Source organism: Papaver somniferum, unplaced genomic scaffold (genome assembly GCF_003573695.1).
Source record: "Papaver somniferum cultivar HN1 unplaced genomic scaffold, ASM357369v1 unplaced-scaffold_29, whole genome shotgun sequence".
Taxonomy (NCBI): Eukaryota; Viridiplantae; Streptophyta; class Magnoliopsida; order Ranunculales; family Papaveraceae; genus Papaver; species Papaver somniferum.
The window spans coordinates 2,930,309-2,955,396 of record NW_020639929.1 but is presented as its reverse complement, the minus strand read 5'-3'; the positions used below and the strand labels follow the sequence as shown (position 1 = coordinate 2,955,396).

General features: G+C 34.0%; 2 protein-coding genes and 1 long non-coding RNA gene across 3 annotated transcripts; 2 read left to right on the top strand and 1 right to left on the bottom strand.

The window, feature by feature from the left end:
• Positions 1–644: 644 nt before the first annotated feature.
• Positions 645–1,691, top strand: LOC113341472 (vacuolar iron transporter homolog 1-like). Its single transcript, XM_026586347.1, has one exon. It carries the CDS (start codon positions 734–736, stop codon positions 1,421–1,423), a length of 690 nt encoding a protein of 229 aa, XP_026442132.1. The 5' UTR covers positions 645–733; the 3' UTR covers positions 1,424–1,691.
• Positions 1,692–3,196: 1,505 nt separating this feature from the next.
• On the top strand, positions 3,197–3,910 carry LOC113341417 (agamous-like MADS-box protein AGL23). Its single transcript, XM_026586300.1, has one exon. The coding sequence runs from the start codon at positions 3,197–3,199 to the stop codon at positions 3,908–3,910; it is 714 nt and encodes a 237-aa protein (XP_026442085.1).
• A 6,166-nt stretch (positions 3,911–10,076) lies between these two features.
• On the bottom strand, positions 10,077–12,912 carry LOC113341291. The gene is made up of 3 exons (XR_003355856.1): positions 11,608–12,912; positions 10,487–10,697; positions 10,077–10,212 (listed from the first exon to the last, which is right to left on the bottom strand). It is a non-coding gene; the product is annotated as an uncharacterized LOC113341291 (long non-coding RNA).
• Between the last annotated feature and the right edge of the window lie 12,176 nt (positions 12,913–25,088).

Genomic DNA, 25,088 nt, shown 5'->3' with positions numbered 1-25,088 from the left:
TATCTGCGGTTTTGGAACACACTTGTGACTAGTGGGTTGAAATGGTATCACACAATAAGGCATGATATATGCAACAAGTTTGGAATGATCAACGGAAATGTTGGAAAAGCTTGGTAGCCAGCGTGTGGAATTCACACTCCTTTGTCTTTACTAATATTATCTTCACCATTAATTAATAGACTGAGCGCACTTTCTTTCTCCCGAAAGCCTAAAGCTCATGACTAGACTAGTGCTTTGTTATTCAGAAATCCATCTTCTTACTCTTCATATTACTTTATTGACCTACCTAATTAACTATACTTGGAAAACAACCTCCACTTAGTATCATGGAATAGCATGCAGGACTCTGTTCATCAAGGATATATGGGTGACTCGCTGAACTTTTTAACAACTAAAAGTTTATACCACGAATATATTCTCCATAATGGTCTGAAAACTTCATGGATAATACCGGTCGAGATATTTGAAAGACAGGTTTAGTAATAACTTAATAACTTATACTCCAGAATGTTTAATTTCAAACGCAATGAACATATATATGCATTTCTACGTGTACATCACCGTTGAAACTTGACGAGTCATCTCATTTTACCATTATAAATACCCTTCTGGATGCATGTGTCTACCACACTCCCTCATATCCTCTTCCACAACTCTCCTCATTCATCAGTACTTTTCTTCTTTCTTTTTAGTACTTCAACTACACAATTGTTCATTTCCTTTCTGTCCTCCAATGGCTGCTAATCAAACTTATCAACCATCAACTCCTCTAGCAGTTGCTAGGCCGAACATATCCACTATCGATATCGAACGACCAAAAACTATCGAAGAACTCAACCAGGAACAAGAGGACCAGTTTGACTACTCTCAAAGGGCACAGTGGCTGAGAGCTGCTGTCCTTGGAGCCAATGATGGATTAGTTTCAACAGCTTCATTGATGATGGGAGTAGGAGCTGTCAAAGAAGATGTGAAGTTTATGATTCTTACTGGTTTTGCCGGTTTGATAGCCGGGGCTTGTAGTATGGCTATAGGAGAATTCGTTTCAGTCTATTCACAACTCGACATAGAGGTAGCGCAACTAAAGCGCGATAATCTTGCAAGAAAAAGCGAGGAAGAGAATATTGATGATGGCGAGAAGGAAAAGTTGCCAAACCCATTTCAAGCAGCTGGGGCATCAGCAATTGCATTTTCCATCGGTGCTATTGTACCAATATTTGCAGCGGCGTTCATAAAAGATCATAAGGTGAGGTTGGGAGTGGTAGTAGTAGCGACGAGTTTGGCCTTGTTGGTGTTCGGAATGTTAGGGGCTGTCTTAGGAAAATCACCTTTGTTGAAATCTTCCTTGAGGGTTTTGGTTGGGGGATTGATTGCCATGGCTATAACATTTGGATTGACAAAGTTGGTTGGATTAAGTGGAATTTAATTTGTGCGCGCTTCCCAACTGGTAATCTGCACTCCGCGGCATATTACTGTCATTTTATTTTATTTTATTTTTTCAGTTTACTTGTAAGGTTCTTCTTTGTAATCAACTGGAAATCTAGCTATCTAAGTTGGTCAAGGATGCGTTCAATTCGCAATAGTGAAATCAGAATTTGAATTATCGTTCCAAAATTGTATTTTGAAAACTGAGATGACTTGAAAACAAATCTTCCGATTAGACTGTGTTGATCTCTTGAAAAAGTACGATGGACTAGTTCAAGAATACGAGTAATTATTTGTTTACGTGCAATTTAAATGTTCTCCGAGATTTGTTAACCACGTGAATTACTATGGGCACTTCTTGTGCTAACTGAAGTAAAATGATCGACTCAACAACAATTTTCTAGACACTCCCAAAATCGACACTTTCATTTGGGATTAAATTTGATGGGATTCACTATCCATTACCCATATGGTGACATGACATTAGTGCAGTGTTAATGTTCTTCATTTTGGCAATGTCTGGTTTGATGTTAGTTGGGAAAATTGGGCATATGCCCCAAAATCGGCTGTCAATTTGGGAATATGTTCTAGGATTTCAGTTTTCGGGAATATGTCTCAGTCGTCCAAAATTCCATCCAAAACGTTAAGCAGTTAATATTTGCACACACTTAGGATTACAGATGCGAATTAAAAAACAAATATGATATATACTAATATCTTTACAAGTGTTGGTCTTTTGAGTAGAGTACACCATATATTCAGCAATATATTCAAACAGAAATAAACTCGAAGAAATTAGAAAAAAAGTTGGTACACAATTACGATAAGTTGACTATTTAACTGTCCTTGACAGAAACCGTTACTTTGGGGCATATTCCCAAAAACAAGAATCTTGTGACATATACCCTAAATGACCGTGGATTTTGGGCATATCCTCAAGTTTACATAGTTTAAAGGAATTGTCAAGTCAAACAAGTAATTCAGAGTTTTTAGTTATTGAGAAGTGAGAAGCGAAAATAATTGTAATTCACTGCATCAACCGGGATACAACTATGTTTGCTTCAATCATTCTTGGTGGACTATGGCTCTGGTCTAGACAACCTGAACACCATAAACCGCAATCAAGGGGTGACGATTACAAACCCTTTGAAAATTGTGGATTTCCACACGAATGGCATAAGATCCGCCAAAAAAAATTTGTGGATTGGAGTGCTTTTTACATGGAGAAAACAGTGACAACTTGTTTTAAAAAAATAATCGGGTTATCAAAAGAAATAAAACAAAAAAGACAACTGGCCAGATATGGGCCCGTTAGTTGGCACACGGCAAACCCATCCCACCGGAGCTGCATTCATCACGTCCAGCCCAAATTTACTCAGAATAAAAAAGGTTCCTCTCCGGCTCTCCCAAGTCCAAAACGGAAACACGGTGCCATTTCATAAAATAGAAACCTACATAAATTTGGTTTCCAAACTTAGTTTTTTTCAAATTTGGAAATCGACCTAAACGTGGAAACAAGTGTTTTAGAAACTGATGAACAGTAAATACAGAATCCCTTAAGTTTAGGAAAATCTGATAATTCCAATTATATCTTGTCTATCCATCTATATAAATAGCGGCAGAGGTATTCTCAAGATCACCAAACTCAAACACAAGTTAGCATTAGCTATACGCCAATATTCTTCTGCATCCTAAATTGTTTCAAATTAAACTTTCAAGAATCATGGGGAGAACGAAGATAGAAATTAAAAAGATTCAAAACACAAACAAGAGAATGGTAGCTTTTTCGAAAAGAAGAGGCGGTATCCAAAGGAAAGCAACTAAACTTTGCAAGTTATTTGCGGACATTATTGTCTGCATAATCGTATTCTCTCCTGCTGGAAAGGCTTTCACCTTTACTAATTCTCCTATGGGTGTTTGTTATATGGTTCAACGGTTCCTCGGAGAACAAAGAAAAGATAACAAACAAGAAAACAAGAATGTCCACAGCCACAAAGGTAAGAATTCAACTTATGATCATCAATGCAGGGACAAGGCTGGTGTTGGGAGTGATAATGATAGCTTTTGGTGGGAAAACATAGACATGGAAGAACTGGATTCTGTGGAAAAGTTAAAGGATGTGAGGGAATCATTGGAAAAATTGAAACAAAATTTGTCTGCAAGAAAAGAGAAAGTCATTACATCGTCTACGTCGCCGTCGTCATCGCCGTCTTCCACTATTGAAGACTCGATCGTAGTTGAAGACTCGGACGACGAAGACTGCAAAATTGTGGAAGTTGCCGAGATAAGCATTACTGAAAAGCATGAGGCAAGGAAGACTATTGGGGAAGATCATTCTGATCTTGATCTCAGTCTTGGGTGGCAGCTTAAGGAAACTATGTCATTGTTGGAGAAGGTTGAGGAGCAGCTCCCTTTCCTGAAAAGGGATATTGGTCATCATATGGTCGAACAATGTCAAATTGACCCCCTCACAAAATTGACATTGTAATATCCAGATAGTAGTGTGATACTAAGGAAGTACAATTTTTCTTCTTTGTTAATGATTTTTTTTTTTTTTTTGTGATCTCTATACATCTGTGATCTCAAGTTTAATAGAAAAGACAATTTCTATGAACGTTTTATGAGATACCGACCTTCAATTTTCTTTATTTATTTTTTTCTTTTTTGACACAATCGGCAGGGTTTAAGGAGAACCCAGAACCTTACATACTAACAAAGAAAACAAAAAACATAAGAAAAAATTGCTATCTATAGTAGACTTTATGACTACCATCCTCTTCAACAATTTTTCTCAACTTACTGTCAAAACTGCTTGGATCCACTTCAACAAAACTATCACTAGGATGAAAACTAGCAAGATAATCAGCTGCCTTGTTGGTCTCCCTAAACACTTGTGAATATCTAATAGAATCAAAGAGTTTTCTCAAGTGAACAATCGTCCTCCAAATATGAAGAACACTCCAAGCAGGGGCAGGATTCTCAGCAGAAAGAAGCTTGTAAACAACCATAAAATCAGTGCTGATACGAAATCTTCTGCATCTTTTAAAATTTCCTAGTTTTAAACCTAATTCTGCACCTTGAAGTTCATGAGATGCTACAGTAGCAGGAACAGCACCACCACAAGCAGCTGCAATGGTTGTACCTTTATGATTTCTGATAATTGATCCACTACCACCAGAACCATCAGTCCTTGAGCCATCAATATTAATCATTACTTCATCTTCACTGGGAGGAAGCCAATAACAAGGAGTAATTTTCTTGACATGGTAAGCACAATCAATACTCCATCCATCTAACAACACTCTACTTGAGGTTTATCCATCTCAGTAAGGTTAGCAGAGATGCACTTCAATCTGACATCATTAACTATCATAAAACTCACACCGTCAGCACTGTTACTTTGAGAAGAGAAAATTCTCCCATTTCTTTCTTTCCAGATATGGTAAATGTAACTATTGAGGCACAATTTTCTCATAGTGGTTACTGCTCCATCTCCTTTGAAAGTATCAATGCACCATTGTAGTTCAGAATCCCAATTCTCTCCAAGAACTCTGGCACACCCCATTTTAATCAGAAGCCCAGTCCATATAGATTTTGAGAAAGCACATTAAAAAAATAAATGATTTTCATCTTCATTACCATTCTCACATAAAACACAGTTTGGATTTTCAATCAGTCCCCACCTATGTAATTTGGCTCTAGTCTTGAGACTTCTTAATAAAGCAAGTCAGAAGATAAAAGATTGCCTAGGAATTTTGTTCTTAAACCAAACTATCTTATACCAATTTACCTCAGCAGCAGTACCACACAAGGCTTTATAGGTATGATGCATAGAAAAATCACCTTTAATGCTTGCTTTCCAGATTGGTAAATCTACATCCCTCTCATCAAAATCTTCACCCTGTAACTGAGAAGAGATGGGACAATTTTCACTATGAATGCAAGAACGAAAAGACCATGAACCATCTTCCATACAGTCAGCAAGAGTTAATTGAGTATTTGGACACAGCTCATGAACACACTCAATAGGGATCTAGTCGCAAATTCTCCCTTTTTGGTGCCAAAAGCCATAAAGAAAGCTAGTATTTTCTCCATTCCCAATACAAACTCCCATGAATTGATAACCAATACTTGTGCATTCCAGGATTCTCCTCCATCTCCATGAGCAATCTTAAGGGACATGCATAGACCAAATATCTTTATCTTTAATTAGATTTTCCTAAATCCAGTGAGTCCATATTGTCTCCTTGCCTGATGTGATATCCCATATATGTCTTAAATTTGTAGAAACATTAGTTTTCTCTAAGCTCTTCACACCAAGACCACCAAACTTCTCTTCAGAACATATTTGATTCCAACTTACAGGATTGTGTTTTTCCCCCAAATCAGACCCAGACCATAAAAATCTTTTGAAGAGAGAATTCAGCTCCTTAATAACTCTTTTAGGGAGAACAAAACAAGAAAACCAGAAATATACCATTCCACTTAAAACATGATTGAGTAACAAAAGTCTACCAGCAAAAGTGAGATTCTTAGATTTCCAAGTTTTAATTCTCTTAGTAACCTTATCAATGAGGGGCAGACAATCCACATAAGAGAGTCTTGTGGAAATCAGAGGAACCCCTAAATATCTGACGGGAAGGTTCCCTTTAGAGCAGGTTAAGCAAGCAATTATAGAATTCAAAGTAATCTCATCAACTGCAGAAGAATAAATACAAGTCTTATGTTTATTAATAACTAGCCCTGAGAACTTACTAAAATCAGATAACATTGTTGCAAGAACCTGATATGACTTCGCATTACCTTTGAAAAACACTAAGACATCATCAGCAAAGCATAGATGTGTCAGATGTGTAATCTTGCATTTCGGGTGGAGACCAAACAGACCAGAATCAACCTGCTGCTTCATAATCACCATAACAAAGACGTAAGGAGACATAGGAAAGCTTGTCTTATACCTCTATGAGCACCAAAAAACCCATAAGGGGAACCATTCACCATAAATGAGAATCTAGAGGTAGAAAGGCATACCATGATCCAATTAATGAACTTATCAAGAAATCCAAAATTTCCCATTAATTGCCTCCCAGCTGACAGTGTCATAGGCTTTTTGAAGATCTATTTTTAAAGCACATCTTGGAGAGCCCTTAGTCTTGTGATAGTTCCTAACAATCTCATGAGCAAGGAGAATATTATCTTGAATAGACTTCCCAGAAATAAAAGCAGATTGATTTGGACTCACTAACCTTTTCAAGACAAACTCACCTTCAATTTCTTCATTGTAACATAAAAAAGATAACGATGCAAATAACAAAAGATAACGAGGTGTATCATTAGAAGCCAACTTTAGCACTTTCTTTTTTTTATTGTTTTTATCAAGAAATTTATGAAATTTATAGGGTGTTTTTGGATTGGGAAATTATAATTTCGGGGAATTTATAGTTCTAGGGGATTTCAAGTAAATTCTTATACGTTTGGAAAATTAATAAAAAATTCTCTAATTTGTATGATTTCATGTTTAAAATTCAATGTGTCATTTGGCACCGTATCAATTTTCTAGGAAATAATTTCTATGAAATTTACACAATTTTGGATTGAGATTGACGAAATTGAAAACTAGGAAAAGGATTTTTACCATTTGACACATGATTTCCTATCGAATTTGAAGAATTAGGGAAAAAAAAAGAACGATTTAGGGACTCTGAAAAAGAAATCGAGGGAGAAATCAACACCGTCGAGGGAGAAATTAACACTGTACTTAATTTATGCTTACTCAGTTGCACATACACACTTTTCTCACATCGGATGGGCTTTGAGCGATCCAATCCAAACAGCCTGATTTAACCAGTTTTGCAACTATGAAGATGGTCAACCATGGTTTTAGGACCCAAACTCTAATATCGAATTTTCTGAGACTCAAATGAAACCTTTTGGTCAGAAAGTTGGTACCCAAGATCTGTGTACCCCTAAAAAGTTCAGCTTTCTCGTGGAAAGCAACCAACTCCGAAGTTATTGCTCTAAATTTCCCAACCGAGTAGCTCCGAGGAACGGTTTCGATTACTTTCACCTTTTTGTTATAAACACTAGATTAGTGTCCGTGCTACGTACTGGGCATCTTTTTTCTTCTTTCTCTTAACCACTTTTTTAATTTGGTGCGCGGGGCTTTGTCCCACCCCATGGCAATGTATTTTTTATTTGGTGTCGTCCTACCCGTCTCGATGCGTTAAATAGGTGGAAAAAAGATAGAAAATATGTGCGGGTTTTTATTAATTTTTTCCTTTTATTTTCATAGAAAATATGTGAGTTTTTATTTCTCCTCTTTATATATTATTCTAAAAAAAAAATTCTAATATGGTAGGTATTCGATTTCCGGATTGAATTTGGACTTCCATATAATTCCAATCATGGTAAGTTAAGTTTTTCTTTTGAATTTGTATTTTTTTAAACAAATCATACGTTTCCAAGTTTCCTTACCAGAATCATTTCACAAAACTGAAAAAGGATTTATTTCAGCCAATATGAAGTGAGGGTTTCCTCACAGTTCAATGTGAGCGCTTTATTTGTGAAGGCTTTTTTAGTCTTTAAACGAAGAGTAAGTAAAAAAGAAGAACCATAATATTGGGCATACCAAAATCTTTAAAGGCATAATGAATGAAGACAAAAAAGGTTGTTGAATAGCAAAATCCGATAACCCCTTAACCCAAATTTTTTTTTAATGGCAAATCTTCCCTTTACGTATTAGTGTTAATAATCTTGATTAGTGATTAAATATTTTGTTTAGTGATTAAGATAATTTTCAGAATTATAAGAGTTGTTTAGATGAAAAATTTGAGGAAAAAAAATCAAAGTTTTGGTTTGGTTAAGAAGGAGAGAAAGAGAAGGAGAAAGTGAGAAAATTCTAATTCTTGATTCAATGGAGGATGAGGAGGGTCATCATTCATCTAAAAAACCTAGGAAAATACACATCAACTACAACAATGATCCAGAAATGGCTGATTTCTTAGATTATGAATCATGGTTCGGCGAAACAGGTTGAGGTTCGGCTCACATCTATGAGCCGAATCTACCAATTGATGAACGGTTCGGCTTACTGAATCTGTTTACCGCATGCGCCGAACCTATAATTTCCAATTCCAACCTTTTGCTAGACACTAGTTCGGCTCATATGAAAGTTTCATAGTAAGTCGAACAACATCCTGAATAGCCCGGAATAGAATCATTACTAATTCGGCTTACATATCCAAAACCGTATGTGCCGAACATGATTTTTTAATTTCTGGGTTGAAATATTGTTACTGGTTCGGCACATATGGAGAATATCGTATCAGCCGAAACCTCTTATGTTCGGCTCACAACCGATACCGTCAAATAAGCCGAATCTATGATTATGAACTCAAACATGTATTCGGCGCAACATGATATCATATAAATAAGCCGATCCTGCACACTAGTAAAATTTATGAAATTTTAACAATGATATTCGACGCAACCTTAATACTATCGAATAAGCCGAATCTAGACTTATGAATTCAAACATTTATTCGGCACAAAACTAGTACTACAATATGAGCCGATCCTATACACGCAAAAATTCTGAAATTCAAACAACAATTATTCGGCACAAAACTAATACTACCATACAAGACGATCCTACGCACATGCAAAATTTCTGAAATTCACAAAACATATTCGGCACAAAACTAACACCATCGAATAAGCCGATCCTAAATATAAGTCTCTGTGTCACCAAGTTCGGCTCAAAACGGATTTCAGATATACGCCGAGCCGTTCATATGCACCTTCAGGGTTCAGTTTCAAGAACAGCTCGGCGCACATCTAAGATTTGTTTTGCGCCGAACCATACCCTGTAACCGCCGGAGAAACATGATTTTGACGAATTAAATCAATCAAACCAATCAAAAACATCAAATACGAGATGGGTTTGTAAAACTAACCTTCTTATTCTCATTTGTGGAGTTGGTTCTTCTTCAATCTCTTCTTCCGGTTGATTTTGTGGTTGATTTTGAGTTTCTTCTTCACTCTCTAAATCTTATTCTTCTTCAATGGGTTGTTCAATCGCTCGATTAGAACGAGATACTGGCTTACGGCGAACCATTATATAGATGAGTTTAATCGTCGACTAAATTTTCACGAATCGACGATTAAATTTTCGCGATGATACGATGAAAAAAAAAAGGAAGAAGAAGGGTTCGGCTGTTGTGGAGGAGGAAGAAGAAGGGGTTAGGGATATGAAACTGATTTTGGTTTATTGATTATAGGTTTTTGTATCAGGGATAGGGATAGATTAGTAGTAATTTAGAGAATTCAAGGACATATAGGTAATTGAACCACTCCATAGGGTACCCCTTATAAGGTCACCCAAGTTAGGACTAGTCCTTTGTATGCCTTGAAAGTTTTAGGCATGCCCAATATCATGGTTCAAAAAGAATAGAAAACTTCGTCAATAATGGGCCAACCTTCTAGCTAAACCCATCCCACCAGACTCATTCGTCAAGTCCAGCCTACATCTATTTTGTTTTCAAAAATTTGGAAACCGAAAGGCCACCGAGTTGTATTCGAATTTAGAAACCAAATACGGCTAAAATTGTTTCCTATGATAAAAACTTCTATACAAATTTAAAACCACCGACTTATTCAAATTAGGAAACCAATCTAAATCCGGTAACAAGTGTTTGTTCCTGTAATGGAAAGAAACTTTTAATGAATAGGCAACTTCCCTTTGCTGACAAGGATTGTCTTCATCTTGTCCAGCCTTGTCAAAGTCATCCCCTGACAGAATTGACATTGTAATATTTTTGTTTTAGAAATTTTCAGTTGAATTTGCATCATGCAAATATAGAGGCAACTATAATTGATAGACAATTTTTTTTTCTTTATTAGTTAATGATCTTCAATTCTTCATACAATCTGTAAATTCAATTTCAATAGAAAAAGAAAATTACTGTTAATGCAAGGGTTATACACCATCTTCATTGTAAAATCGACGTGCACCGTTAAAATCTAATATTACTAAGCAAGTATTGTTAAAATAGATCCTCATTACCTGAATAACCTTCGCTTCTGATCTTTCTAACATCCGGTCGTTGCTTCCTTTGTAAGTTGGTTTTTGATGAGAGCTATGTCCATATTACACCTAATGCAAAGCATGGCAGTGGCAGACTTCTGCAACAAAATTTGAAATATTTATCTGCTAGCAGGTCCATTGATCAGGTTGCCCTCTTCAGCATCTCTTCTTGGGCCTCGACATTATCATCCTTAAGTAACAATGCACATGGAAGACGAATTAGAATGGTAGTTGCAAATATGCTATGCTAGATTACAAAAAGAGACCTAAAATCATCCGAACACTCTTTAAAGTCAATTTTGAAAGGTAAAACAATAAGCTCCTTTATATTAGCTTAGACTTAAGATTTTGAACCAGACATGGCAGTAAATTATTAATGTAAGTTTTATCCTACTGCCAATAATCGCATCCGCAAAGAACACAATATCCTACATTGTTGAATATGGTGATTCTAGGAAGCATCAGAAGTCACCATAGGTTATCAAGTACAATTTACAATTTGCACCAACACCCGAAAGACAACATTAGACAAGAAAAGCACTTGCAGAGTATACAAACAGGATTACGAATAACATGGACAAAGTTCCAACTAAACAGAACACGTATTGAAGCCTAGTGGTGATAAGAAAAATGGAATCATCTCTCTCAAAAGCCATGACTAATGGAAAGGCCATAATCATGGCTTCACTACACAGCCCAGGGATCCAGTCAATCGAGTAGGCTCTAGTCAGCAAGGGGAGGATGTTCCTGCATCGTACTCACCACCTGAGAAGTCTCTAACTGTAGAATCTTAGTACTCTGACTCAAATTAGTGAAGGGAATAGACAAAACCTAACCAACCACATTACTGGTTGCTCCTGATGAATATACAAGAACCAGTAAAAGGAAAAGATACTAATACATAGCAAAGAGCAAGAAACAGAAGTACAAGTCCACTGAACCAATTTCACAAAGTAAGCTTTAATCGAGTTTTCCTATGCCAACCGTACTGGTAAGTCAGAAGTGGTAACATGTTATATGCTTCTTAAAGTTCATAAAAAAAACCATTTTCATGTCCCTCTTATTGAACCAATAAGATGCAAGAGAAATAAAGAGAGAACCTGGTTGCGCCTGGTCCTACAGCGGAGGCTCTAACCCTCCACAAAAACAGCATGTGTCGAAACAAAAGAACAAGCCTTGATATGGGCTTCAGATAGCAATTAAGAACCCTCCACACATAGAGAAACCGGAGAAGATTTGAAACATCAATTGGGATAGTCAAACATTAGCAACAGATTCGATATAATGATGAGCATGCTGCCATGTTCTTGAACAGAAATCATTCCAGCCAGCACACATCTGTGAAAAAACAATAATAACTCTTTTCCAGAAACGGAGGTAGTAAGATATAATCTTGTCTAGTAAATTTGTATGCACCTTTGACTCCACTTCATCACCATCAACTTCCTCATACATAAGATAGTGCCCAAGAAATTATCATAATCTGCAATATCATACAGCGAATAACCATTTGAAAATAGAAACCCATCTAGATTTACCCAGTATATTGATTTCCAACCTCTGTAATCAACCTCCATCTCGAAGATATTAGAGCAATTTGGCAAATTCTTACCCCTTAGAATAAAATTCAAATGACCCCCGCACTCACCAAAATACAGAATATTCTCATGCTTCCACTTCATTTCAGTATCACTGTTTATCAGGCAAAATGGCAAACTTTTTAGTTCTTCTCCATCAATTCAAGCAATTTTTCAGAAAGAAACACCAGAAAAATGGAATGCAGTACTTGTAGTAGAATAGGTGCCTCTCCACAGAGTCTCCAAGAACTTGTTTCCAAGGAGCAAATCTCAATCTTATAATTCATCACATTCACTCTCCCAATTCTCCAAATGCAGACAATTTTAAGTGGATCAAATGCTAAACTAACACGAGAAGACGAATCCAAACATTGAATCCCTAAAATAGAAGATTCTACAATTTCTGTCGGATAAAAAATGGGTCATTCATAAATCCTTTGGTTCTTCAAATGGGGCATTGTTAGAAGTTAGAACTACCATTATTGATAATGACATCAATGATGAAAAAAAGCATATTTTGGATCTAAAACTGAGGGAGATGATGATGATGACCGGTTCAAAATCAATCCAGATACATTTGGAGGATTATGAATACAGTGATTTGGGATGAAATGTGAATCAGAGATGAGTGATAACCGTTGTTTTGACAAGGGAGAGATTTGACTGGTAAATACAGTAGAATCTGAACTAAGAGATTAACTACGAATAAAGAGGATGAAGATGATAAGGTATCAATGTTACCTGAGATTCTTATGGACTTTGAAACTGGAACAACCAAAGCTTCTGCTGAAGAAAATAATTTGAGAGAAGAGAATTTTGCTTTCTGATATTTTGTTAGGAAACTCTGTCTAGTCAAAGTCTGTCTGAACTTAAGTAAGTCAGTGTCTGCTCATAGTTTGCACTTGCTGCATCAGGTACTACTTGAAGGGTGAGATGGGCCGGTTTCCACATCTTCCACGTCCAATGCAATTTATTGCGGATTTCAGGTTTAACATCCACATCCAATCCATCATCCAACGGATTTACATTTAATGGATGTATTGGATGCAAATAATCCAATGGATTTGTTTTATAGTAATTAATATTTGTAGCAGGGAAATAAAGGCAACAAAAATGACTTCATCAATATATACCTGTAAAACAAGAACACCTACATCATTTCAGAACGGAGAATTAGCCAATATATGCCGAGAATTCTGTTTTTGGGGCTGAAGTGAACGAGATGCTCGATACCGCCGAGACGGAATATGACCAGAGTTTTACTTGAGTTGGCCGAGATCAGGCGTAGACGAGTCACCTGAGATAAGGGCAGTTTGGAAAATTTAGTTGGAGTAAATCCCTAAAAGGCTAAAAAATCGGTTAGTTTTTCACTTTTTCTTGTTCTGAATCTCAGATTCAATCAAAAAGCCGTAAGCTCATTTCTTTATCGGATGCATCATCAATTCATCATGTATATTTGATGAACTTAAAGCTTCAATCTTTGTTTTACTGTAATCAAGGTACTCTTTCGTTAAACTCTCTCTCGGTTTACATATAATCTTCTTCGTATGTAGTTTTTTTTTATTTGTATGCAAATCAGTATCTCTCTTCGATTTAAGGTTTATGGTTGCTTTTATTTACTTAAAGTGTTTATGAAAAATTTAAGAAAATCATGCTTAATTAATTTTAATAAGTTCAACTTTGGTGATATAATTTTCCTCCTGAATAATAACTTTAATGAACAGTCTTGACCCTTATACAACTGATAAGAAGTAGACTAAGAGTAATAATGAAAAGGTGTCTTTTGATTATTGTAATGAATTTGTTAGTTCAGATAATAGTGTTCTTACAACTTTTAGAGCATGCGCTCGGTTGAACCCACCAAGCGTTGGTATGTCAAGGTCGTTGTCATATTTTAGTTCCAAAACTCAGGGTCGCTTGATTAGACTACTATAGTCAACTTTGTTAGGTTAGACTATGAAGTCTAAAAATGTCGAGAGATACAAGTATTACTCTAAAAACCTGGAGAATCTGAAGATGTATCCACAATAACGAACACGTTATCCTTCTGCTCGAGGTTACCAATACAACACTTGAATCATTTATATTTCTATCTTCGTTGCTTTCAATTCGTTTAGATTGAAAACATAACATGCGAAGTTATACATATATGAAACTCTAGTATTAGATACTTGATTATTTTATTATAATCAAAGTATCCAGGAAGAATATACAAGTTGTTTCACAACCTATTTATATTAAATTACGAAGTATAATGCTTATCTTTTGAACTTCGTAATCTCGACATAGACATTATATTTGTGACTTGTTACTGATTGTGTAGTGAACTTATGATTCATTCCATACCTAGAAAATTATGTTTAATTACGTGGATTTAAGGAAGTAAACTTGCGGAACTTGTTTCGTGCTAAAAAGAATCAATTGGATTGGTGGTCAGGTTACTATTGGGGATCTATAGCAGGACCAGCCCCTACCTATTTGGGATCTATATCATGACTGGTCTTATTTTGGGGATCTCTAACAGAACCAATCCCATAGCAAATCAAATTTCTGGTATCACATATTCTTTAAGGCTTGCATGATTTCAGAATGTGGGTTTGCTAAATAGGAAAGTTCGAAGATGTTGACATAATGAGCAATTTGAACATGTATAGAATCTTATCTTTCATTATTCAAAGATATTCCTTGATACTCAAGGTGAGATCCCAAAGAAAAACGGTTTAGAATCTTCTGGAAGATTTTCGAATTTATATGTTTTATTTTTCCTGTAAGTAAAACATATTTCTGAAAGATATATTTGTAAAATACACTTGCAGGATAGCTAATATTGAGTTGTAATCTATGAGAGATTTTGGTATGACAATTGGATATTGGTTGGAATTAAACAAAACCGAATATTGGATTTTATTGCATATCTTGAGAATATTTTCGATTATGGATGTTCCTTGGTATCCAAACTACTTTGATTCATAAATAGTGAAGTTTTTTCTTCTTACAAACTCATTCTGAGATAGGCATTTAATTTTGTAGTCATTGTTGTAACCGACTAATAATATTACTTGTAATACGCTTCTGGAGAGTGGAGTAACCTAATTAAGCGAAATCTCTTATGTCCTCTAGTTTAAAGACTTATACCAAGTGTACACCTTGTAGTTGCCATCTTCTTTACAGTCTATGTTAGATCATGTAAGGTATCTGTCATATAGGTTGATATCTAAAAGATTGTGGTGTACTTGGTACCCCCGTCATTTCAATTGTTATCAAAGCAGGTAAATACGAAAAGATCTAACAATTTGTGTTTGGTGCGACTAACCTATAACTAATTCATTTAATGTCACATCCAAATTTGAAGACTTTAAGTTTTCATGGTGGAAGAAACGTACGAAGGAAATAAAGCTCTCTCTTTTAAAAGAATTGTGTGTGAACTGGATAAAATTAAGTAATATGTATCTCAAGGTTTGTAAGAAACCTTCTTACAGATCAAACAAACAATACAAATGATTCTTATGTGTTTTCTATTAATTCTGATTATTTTTCTACGAATTCAGTTTTGGGAAGGAATCAATTTACTTCAACATGGAAAACTAAAAAATTCAATAATGTTGAATTCAATCTTTGAAGCCAAGCATGCTCAATTTTTGTTGAATCACATAATATATTGATTATTATGAGAAATGAAATTTTATGTCCTACAGGTGTTAAAACCCATGTCTCTATGACATCTGTTCTTACAAGAAATCATGGTAGTTTAGGTTCCAGAAACAATAGAGCAGATATCTCGTCACTAATAGAGAATCATGAAAATTACCTTGTTCTATTCATGTATTCTCTGTTAGCTCGAAGTTTTTCTAAAATAAAAATGAAATAATATCTGTTAAAAAACTATTTATCTGAATTTCTCTGTTACCTTATAATAAAGACTCTTGTGTGGTATAATAAAGTCACTGGTTTCCTTGAAACTAGTGACAGGCAAAAAAGACTTCAAGAAACTAAGAGCTTGTTTGGTTGATGTTTTAAAAACCATTTTCTACAGTTTTCGGAATTCCCCCATTTTCCTTGTTTTTATTTTATTTCAAACTTTTAGATCGTGTTTGGTACATATTTTTTAAAAAAAATTCTGACAACATACATAAAGATGGAACTAATTAAACGAAACACCATTTTTCACCTTTAATCGTTTCCTCAAACTCACCAAGAAGCACTTCACCATCACCTTGATGAGAATAGTTGTCAACTATTCCACGTCTCAAGTTCCTCTTTGGAAGTTCAAGGAAATGAAAGCTAGCTCTGATTCATAGAGACAACTAGTACCATTTCAACATCCACTTGTTACGATGTATCTTGATTTATTTCACCTTTGTCGTTATGAAAAAAGAATAGACTTTTTTATCTACGGATTGAAGTTTCAAAGAAGACATCCTCTCTTCGTTAGATTTCCAGGTAGCTATATTTTGGTTCGGCATTTTATCGAACAACTTATAAACACCTTTTTTTAGTCCAATTTTACACTACATTGGCAGGAAGCAAGCACATTAAGTGATTTATTCGGATCATTCATAATAATCTTGTAAATATTCATGTTTATTATATAAGACTGTTTGATCAAGGTAATAATAATAAAAAGAGTAGAAAAGAAGGTTGGTACTTTGTAGAGTTAAAAAAGGCTTCAATTCCTTTTTACAAAACACAAAAAACGATATTCTACCATGTTCATTTTTTCATTTTTGAAAACAAAAATTGGAAAGCAAAACAAGTTTTTAAAACATCTACAAAACATGTTTTGGACCGTTTTTTGTTTTTAACATTTTATAAAATAAAAAAATATTTTTAAAACACAAACCAAACACGCTCTAAAAATTCCTTTGTTCTTACTTCTAAAAATCTTCTAAACATATTTATCTTCTACGGCATGTTCTTATATGGACTGGTATTACGATTGGATACTATTTTCCTATATTATGAACCTAATCGTTTCTCAAACATTTTTTTGCCACGTATAGTCTACCTCAGACCGTATATACTCAATACAGTCTCGTGGAAAGAAATGACCAAATCTAGTCTCGTTTTTTTAATATCTAATCTTCCCTTTCAGAGTCAAAGTATGGACTTTCGGCACAAATTATCTGAAATTTAAACGCTAACTTTAAAATAAGAGCTAGGTAGTTTAGTTCTAATTACAGAAAATGAGATTAGCATATAAATATAATCATATCGATCAAACCACCAAACACTCTGATATTTTTCTCTTTCTTTCTCCTTCTCTCAGTCAAAATTGATGGGGAACAACTTAAACCCTAGCCAATCAGCTGCTGAGACAAGGCAAAGAACAACTTCAATCGAGCCATCTTCCTCAATCGAATCATCTCCTGCGGTAATCTATTTAAGTAATCGACGGGTTTTTTTTCTTCTTTTTCTTCTAAGAAATTTAGCCTAGAAAGTAAAGGGGTTTTTGAAATTAGGGTTATCCTAAATTCATCCACAAGAAAACAAACTCCTCCGTCAAATTTTTTTAAAGGTGGTGTCTAAAGTATTAGTTGATGTAACTTTATTATGTGTAAATTAGGATTTCTTAGTATATTGGTAGAATTTTGTTGTGATGAGTTTAGTGTTGATATATTTTGTGCCGAATTGTTAGATTAAGCTTCAAAAAGAAAATCCCAAAAAATCCTCATCAAAGTATGGATTTTATCATCTAATCTTGCACAAAAATGTTGGCTTTGTGGCATGGTTTTTTGTTCAACTGTGATTTCAAAACAATTTGGCATGGCTTTATGTTCAACTGAGATTTCAAATTCCAATTAGGGAAAGTTACATTGGTTTTGAGTTTCTTGATATCTCTAAGTTAATTGGGTTGGTTGTTCCTAACTGAGTGTGCACATTTTTTGGTTTAATTGTTTGGAGGGCTTAATAAAATACGGAGTAGCAAGAACTTCATTCTTATAGAAAACACACTCTTTACATTCATTAATCTTTCCCTTCGGGAATAATTCATTTAAAAGTCTATTTGTTTCCTTGCTTACTCCACTTTGAATATAAGAAGAGTTAAGACATTGATCAACATTCAAATTATCATGCATAAAGCTATCACATTCCATATTTATCTGTTATTCTTCATATCTAGCAACTCTTGTAAAACTTTATCATTATTTTTTCTTACATCACTTTAGACAAAAAGTAACTCAGATTATACAAATCAACATGCAATTTATTATAAAGATCAAAATACAATGGGGAAAAAAACTAGTAATCTAAATGCTACTAACAAATTCTACGCAAAATACAAAATGATGCATGAATGAACAATATAAGCTACTAGGAATAAACACAATAATACAAGTTTACTTAGGAAGATGATACAAAATACTTGAGAACAAATCGTAACAAGATACCGACATTCTTAGTTTATACGAGACTAAATGATGTGAAACATACTTCTTGGAATGGACAGTTTGAATGTTATGGGTAAATTAAATACTCACATTATTAGCTATTCCCAGACTGTTGCAATCAACATAATGCAAAAATTACGAGGGTACCGAACAAGGAAAGTATACTTAAAATCCACAGGAAATGATAAAAACATTGTAAAATCTTTGAGAACACAAGTATTTGGAAACAACAGTACGACAATTAAACGGAAAAATAACAAACCTATACCAATGCATCCTCATTGCAAGGTTCGGTGTTAGAGTTATCATGGATGTAGCAACTCATTTTGGGAGCGATGATAATGCATAATAGTGTCTTTCTCTTTGGACAGTTGCACGTTCCATTATTGGCAGTGGGAGTTACTAGAGCACCAACTACTTTTGGAGATAGTATAGTAAAAAAACTGGGCTTCTTCGTCGGCAATCAATAACCGATGTTTAGATACTGAAACAGGAACAAGTACCAGACCGTAGATATCAAAAGTAGGTCCCTGCCAGAAACCAACAAGACCCGTTGCCTTCTCCTTGACAACTTCTAGAGTGTAACCTTTCGGTAAAACGACTATTTCAAATGAGTTCCATCATATCATATGTATCGTTACCTCCTTTCCGCACCCATTTATCATTAAAGTGAACCAAAAGTTTTCTTTTACTTGTCATTAGGTAAAACCACCCTTACAATTGTTGCTCGAGTTTGGAGATTTAGGGTTCTTGATCGCAAATGTTGGGGGAATTACCAATCCGGGACGCTATGCACAATATGGAACCTACACAAGTACTTATACGCAACACGACGAAAATAAAACCAATCACCACAACACCAAGATTAACGTGGAAAAACATCTTTAATGCGAAGAGTAAACAACCACGGGCAAACTTCCACTATAACAAATAATGGGTTACAACGATATCTCCCAAATTGAGGTTCCACACAACTTCAAGATGCATATAGCACTTGGAGAACAATGCCTTTTATCTCTACTCAGCGCTAACGATGGATAACCACAATAATTCTTTACCAAATAATTAGGTAGATTCAACCAATAATAAAACAAGGAAGATGAGAAACTTACTACTAATAAGATTTGAAAAAACCTAGAAACCCTTTGAAGAGATGTAAGATGCGCTGGAAAAATCTTCACCAACCAAACCGGTTATTTGCTATAACACCCTTCTTCTTCAAGATCACATAATCTTCACCCTTCTTCTCGAATGGTGTCTGCCTTCTTTTCTCCTTCCTCTTGTTTTCTCACGGCGCCAAAAACCCTCTTTGGTCGCATCTCCTCTTGTTCTCACGGACAAGGATTTATACAAGTCTTGTTTCCTTTTCCTAAACCTAACTTATGTAGGAAGCTCCTAGCTAGCTCCCCCTTCTTTGATAATGGATGCCTGTCCGTTGGGCCATAAGGCGTGAAAACCCAACACGAAAAATTCCTCAAATAACATCCAAAGTCTTGAAAAAATACTTTATCATCACAAGAATTTTTTGATGGAAGTATCTTAATATACCGAAAATTAAATTTTTAGTAAATAAATAGTATTATACTCCCTTTGACTTTTTTACCTGTCCTCTATTCTATCTTCGTCTATCTTTTTTTATATGTTATCTATCTGCTTGTGTTTATATATATTTTAATTAAACTATAAAATATACCATTTACTTTTTATAATTATAAAATCAATTTTAGTATAAACTCAATCCAAAATCTTAAACAGTATCTCCATATTTAAAGAAAAAAATTTATTTAATATCTTTACTATTAATATCTTTTTTAATAAAAACATCCATGACTATAATATTAGATTTCTAATAATGTTCCTTAAATTAATGGGAATGTATTTTTTTTTATATATAAATTTACGAAAATAATAAAATGCACGATATATGTATATTTTATATATTACACATGTTAGTTTTAATTTAGTAATAATCTAGCATTTAATAAGGGTACCCATGACATTTCGTACGGTCTCCTTAATATTTTGACTTAGTCAAAGCGGACAGATAAAAACAGACGGAGAGAGTATATTATTTGTTTCAAAACTCTAAAATATACCAAAAGATCAAGGATGACTGTTTCTGATATAAATTCGTGGTCAACAGAAGAAAAGGTTCAATGCTCTGAAAGATGTACTTGTGATGAATGCGACTTCCTCTGACTATATTAATAAAATATTATCTTCAAGAACTAGTTTTCGAACTTTTCAAAGTGGTGAAGAGTATTTGAGATATGTTACAGATGAAAAAAAGCAAACTCTTGGTCGCCAAAAGAGTGAAGAAAAAGATGCATCAAAATATTGATAAGATTCAGTTCTTATTTTGTGCCTTTTGTATGAAATGACTTATCAATTGTTGATCAACATCAATATTTTTGTAAAGATCATTCAAACTATCAGTAAATATGAATAATTAAGTTTTTATTTTAAATCCTTTGTATCGTTCTTTGATAGTTACGATTCAGTATCTCTTTGTTTTGCTTTTGGTTTATGAAATTTACTTTCGATTTTACTAACCCTAATGTATCGATCTCATAATATGATAATCTTTTATGATTTTGTGGCTTTTTGATTTAACAGATTTCGGATCTAACCTTTTAGGTTGCTTTATTAAATAATCATAAGTATATATTGTAAAAATCATGTGTGAAGTCATGGTTATACCATTATCGATACATATGAGTTTCGGTTTTATTTTTTTAACATCGGCACATAATATCTAATTAAGATCTTGTCGACTTTTCTGAAAATGTGATAGTACCAAAATACACCACCAAATTTTTCGTTTGGACCTATAAGACAAAACCTAATACAATTGCTAGTAGACCAACTTAATAATCCTTGAACAATATTTATATACTTTTATCTTTCTTGTACAATTAGTAGTTTAGATCAACGATACATGAACCTGATCGAGTACAAGAACTCTTGGACGATGTCGAAAATAAATATCCAAGAACAACCTAGTATGTACCGGAACTATACACGAACCCAATACAATTTTAAAACTGTCTAGGTTGAATATTGAATCACTTGATGTTATTTTAATTATATCAACACAAATATAATGCGGAAGTAAAAGTAAAGCAAGATACTGAGAAATTTTGTTAACGAGTAAACTGCAATAGCAGAAAAACCATGGGACCTTGTCCATAGCAGAACACCAATTCTCTTTAGAAATTCCTCTTGTAAATCTTCTAGCAGAACATCAATTATCTTTAGAAGCTACTCTTGAAAATATTCTGGTAGAACAACAATTCTCTTCAGAAGCTACTCTCGAAAATCTTCTAGCAGAATACCAATTCTCTTTAGAATCTATACTTGAACAATCCTCTAGCAGAACGTTAGTTCTCTTTAGAATATACAAAAACAACGTTAATACTTTTTGATATTTTGCTTTTACAAAACACCAATTTGATTTCCCTTTAGTTGTGAATCAGGGTTTTGGAAATATTGTGTTTGTTTTGAATAATTACCAGGTAAGTAATATCAAAACAAACTTGTAGATTAGGGATTATTATACTCCTCAAAACTGGAAGAGAAACCTAATTATTCTACAACAAGAACAATTAGAATAAATCTAGAGATATCTTGTTAAAAATTCTTAAGGAATATATGAGACACCTTAATTGAAGTTTCCTTTTCTAATTCAGAATTTGACCAACTTGTGTCGATACATGCTCATGAACTGAATCTCCAAACCTAAGGTTTATGATCAACAATTCTTGATTGGACTTATATCAGAAGAGAAGGACCTAAATAGACAAGAATTATTGAATTAACTTAGATTACAAGTTGTGTAACTATACAGATTCGTGCTTTATGATCCCCAAAACAAAGTCTTATTTTCTCATTCTTGTTCACGAAGAACACAAGTAGTGGAAAACAACCTTATGAAGCTTACACCAATTTTCCTAGGGATGAATTGTTTAGCTTACATGAGCCCTTTATTTATAGTGAACGGTTGCTTGAAATCTAAGGAAGTTTATGAGTTATTTCCTTTTACAAAGGCTCTCCTTATTTTAAGCGTCTTTGCTAAGTTACAACTCTTGCATAAATAATTAGGGTCCGGATCGTGTAGCAAAAGGATTTGACAAATCCTTTTGAAAAATCTCATAGACTTTTGGATGAGCCATATCTTATGGATCTTATTTATGCTGACTAGGACAACAATTACATTTTTTTTCTCTGTTCGGCTCGAAGTTAGCCGAGCCACAAAATTATTTTTATTAATTTAAAAGACAACGATATATCCTATTTTTCCTCTATATCCTTTGTAAGATCCATTACAATCGTTTTCTTCAAAGGCATGTTCTCTGTATACGACATATATACCCTGCGCGTACTACTTAAGATTCTCGTCAACAGTTTTTAACTTGTGATTTTTTAGTAAAATCTCAGAAACCCAATTTCATAGGTATCATATACCATACCAAATTATACATAGTTACACTACATGAGATTATTGGAATCATGAATCTATATACTAAAGATTTCCAAATTCTTAATTTTGAAGACTCCAGCAGGTGTAATGATACCGATACATTGATTTTGAATTTATTGAATATCACTTGATCCTCAACAGCTTCATTAGTGCCTCCAATTATGTCATTGACTACGTAGTCTACTCCAACAAATATATACGTTGAGCCGCATTGTATTAACGCTTAAAAGGACATATGCAGACATCTAGTACTCCATTATTTTTTCCTTAAAACTTAGTATTATATTCATATGATGGGTTGTTGCAACTTAACTCCAGACATGCTTCAAGAAAACTAAAAGCAAATAAAATACCAAAAGAAATTGAGATATACCATATCTTCCGATTTAGATTATTATATGACGACTATATATGCTTGAGATAATCACAACATTGATATAGTTGATAGGAAACAATAAAGATGCAGACGACATAAAGAATAAAAACTTAATGGATCGTGCAAAGGACTTGGAGGAAAAATAGGATATATTGTAGTCTTTTAAATTAAAATAATTTTTTTATCTCAGCTAATTTTGAGCCGAATGGGAAAAAAACAAGTAATGATAGTCCACATCAGCGTAAATAAGAGCCATAAATATGGCTCATCCAACGGGCTACGAGATTTGTCAAATACTTTTGTTACAGGATCCCGACCCAAATAATTAAATAAATAATTACGTTAGCATAAATTGTATTTTTGTAAAATAAATTACAATTCAACTTAGAAAGGAGTTTAAAATATCACACACACTTGAATATGGAAATTAATTGTGTATGGAAGAATATCCATCTTGCCTAGATAAGGAAACATCAAAAACTTGACCAAAAAAGACATCTAGTCATGTTTCACGCTCAAGTCCGTGAACCATTACAAACAGTTCGTGGAGTGTTTCCTATTCATGAACTGCAACAGTTGCTTCAATAAATTACTCATAACTTCTTCGTTATAACTAGGAATTGAGTGATTATTCTTGGCTCGTTGAATTATTATGCTAATTGACTATAATATGGGGACCTTTCCAGGGACAAAGGTTATTATCACAAACTTCATGGCTCAAATATCCTCGAGTCCATACATAAATGCATGTTTACCGTCATAGGAATTGTTCCATAATGTGAGCACTTATTTCGATGAATTAGAAAGGTAGAATTGAATAAGAGTCCAAATGAAATCATCCATCACATACCTTTGTTGATGAAATCCTCGTTAATGTCTTCGTTTGATCTTCACTATTCAATCTTCAAGGGTTATTCAGTAATGTCTGATATTCAACTAAACTCTTATAATCCTAGACCGAGACTTGACTTTAGTAGACTAGAAATCAAGATATAGTTTTTTTTTATCTAATATTGACAACAAGCTTGAGATAAAAACCTTGTGGGTTGAACCAAGGAGTGCTCTAACACTTTCTCTGTTAAAGGTTGTCTCTTTTTGTTACTTTTTTGTCTTGCAGGGTACAAAAACACAGGAGGAGAGTTCTATATTGAACCAGTGCTTAAATGCCATATCTTTCTGTGGAGAGTGGTTGTGGAAACTGGTGTGTTTGTGATAGTGGTGAGAAAACTTCGTTACTTAGACTTATTAAGTTTTTGATTTTAGACTTAAAGTTCAAACACTAAATAACAAAGAAGCAAAAGATAAAACAAGATTACTAAATATTGGGATTCAGAATCCCACCAAACTTCATATTCATGTGATTCAAATAACAATTCTAGACAATTTTATTCATATAATATGACTATTGACTCTATTTATTTATTCATATAATATGACTATTGACTCTAATTCTTTGTCAAAAGGTATATTTTTAAAATTTAAATATAAATCATAAGCATGGTGTATCAAAATTACTTGAGACTAAGAATACATCATCAGACAAAATCATAATTAACTAATAAAAATCATAAATTAATTTAAATTAATATAAAAAGTTATATAAAGAATTAAATGCATTTACCACAATTATGAAATATGGCTTCCTCCGTTGTCCCGGTGTTGGATTTTAACTATCCATTATTACAAAGAAGGAAAACTAAAAAGAATAAAAATAAATAAATTTCTAAACTACTTCTAATATTAGCTACAGGATCCTCTT

Excerpts from the sequence above, each read along its gene's own strand:
- LOC113341472 (XM_026586347.1), top strand. The coding sequence starts at position 734 with ATGGCTGCTAATCAAACTTATCAACCATCAACTCCTCTAGCAGTTGCT.
- LOC113341417 (XM_026586300.1), top strand. The coding sequence starts at position 3,197 with ATGGTAGCTTTTTCGAAAAGAAGAGGCGGTATCCAAAGGAAAGCAACT.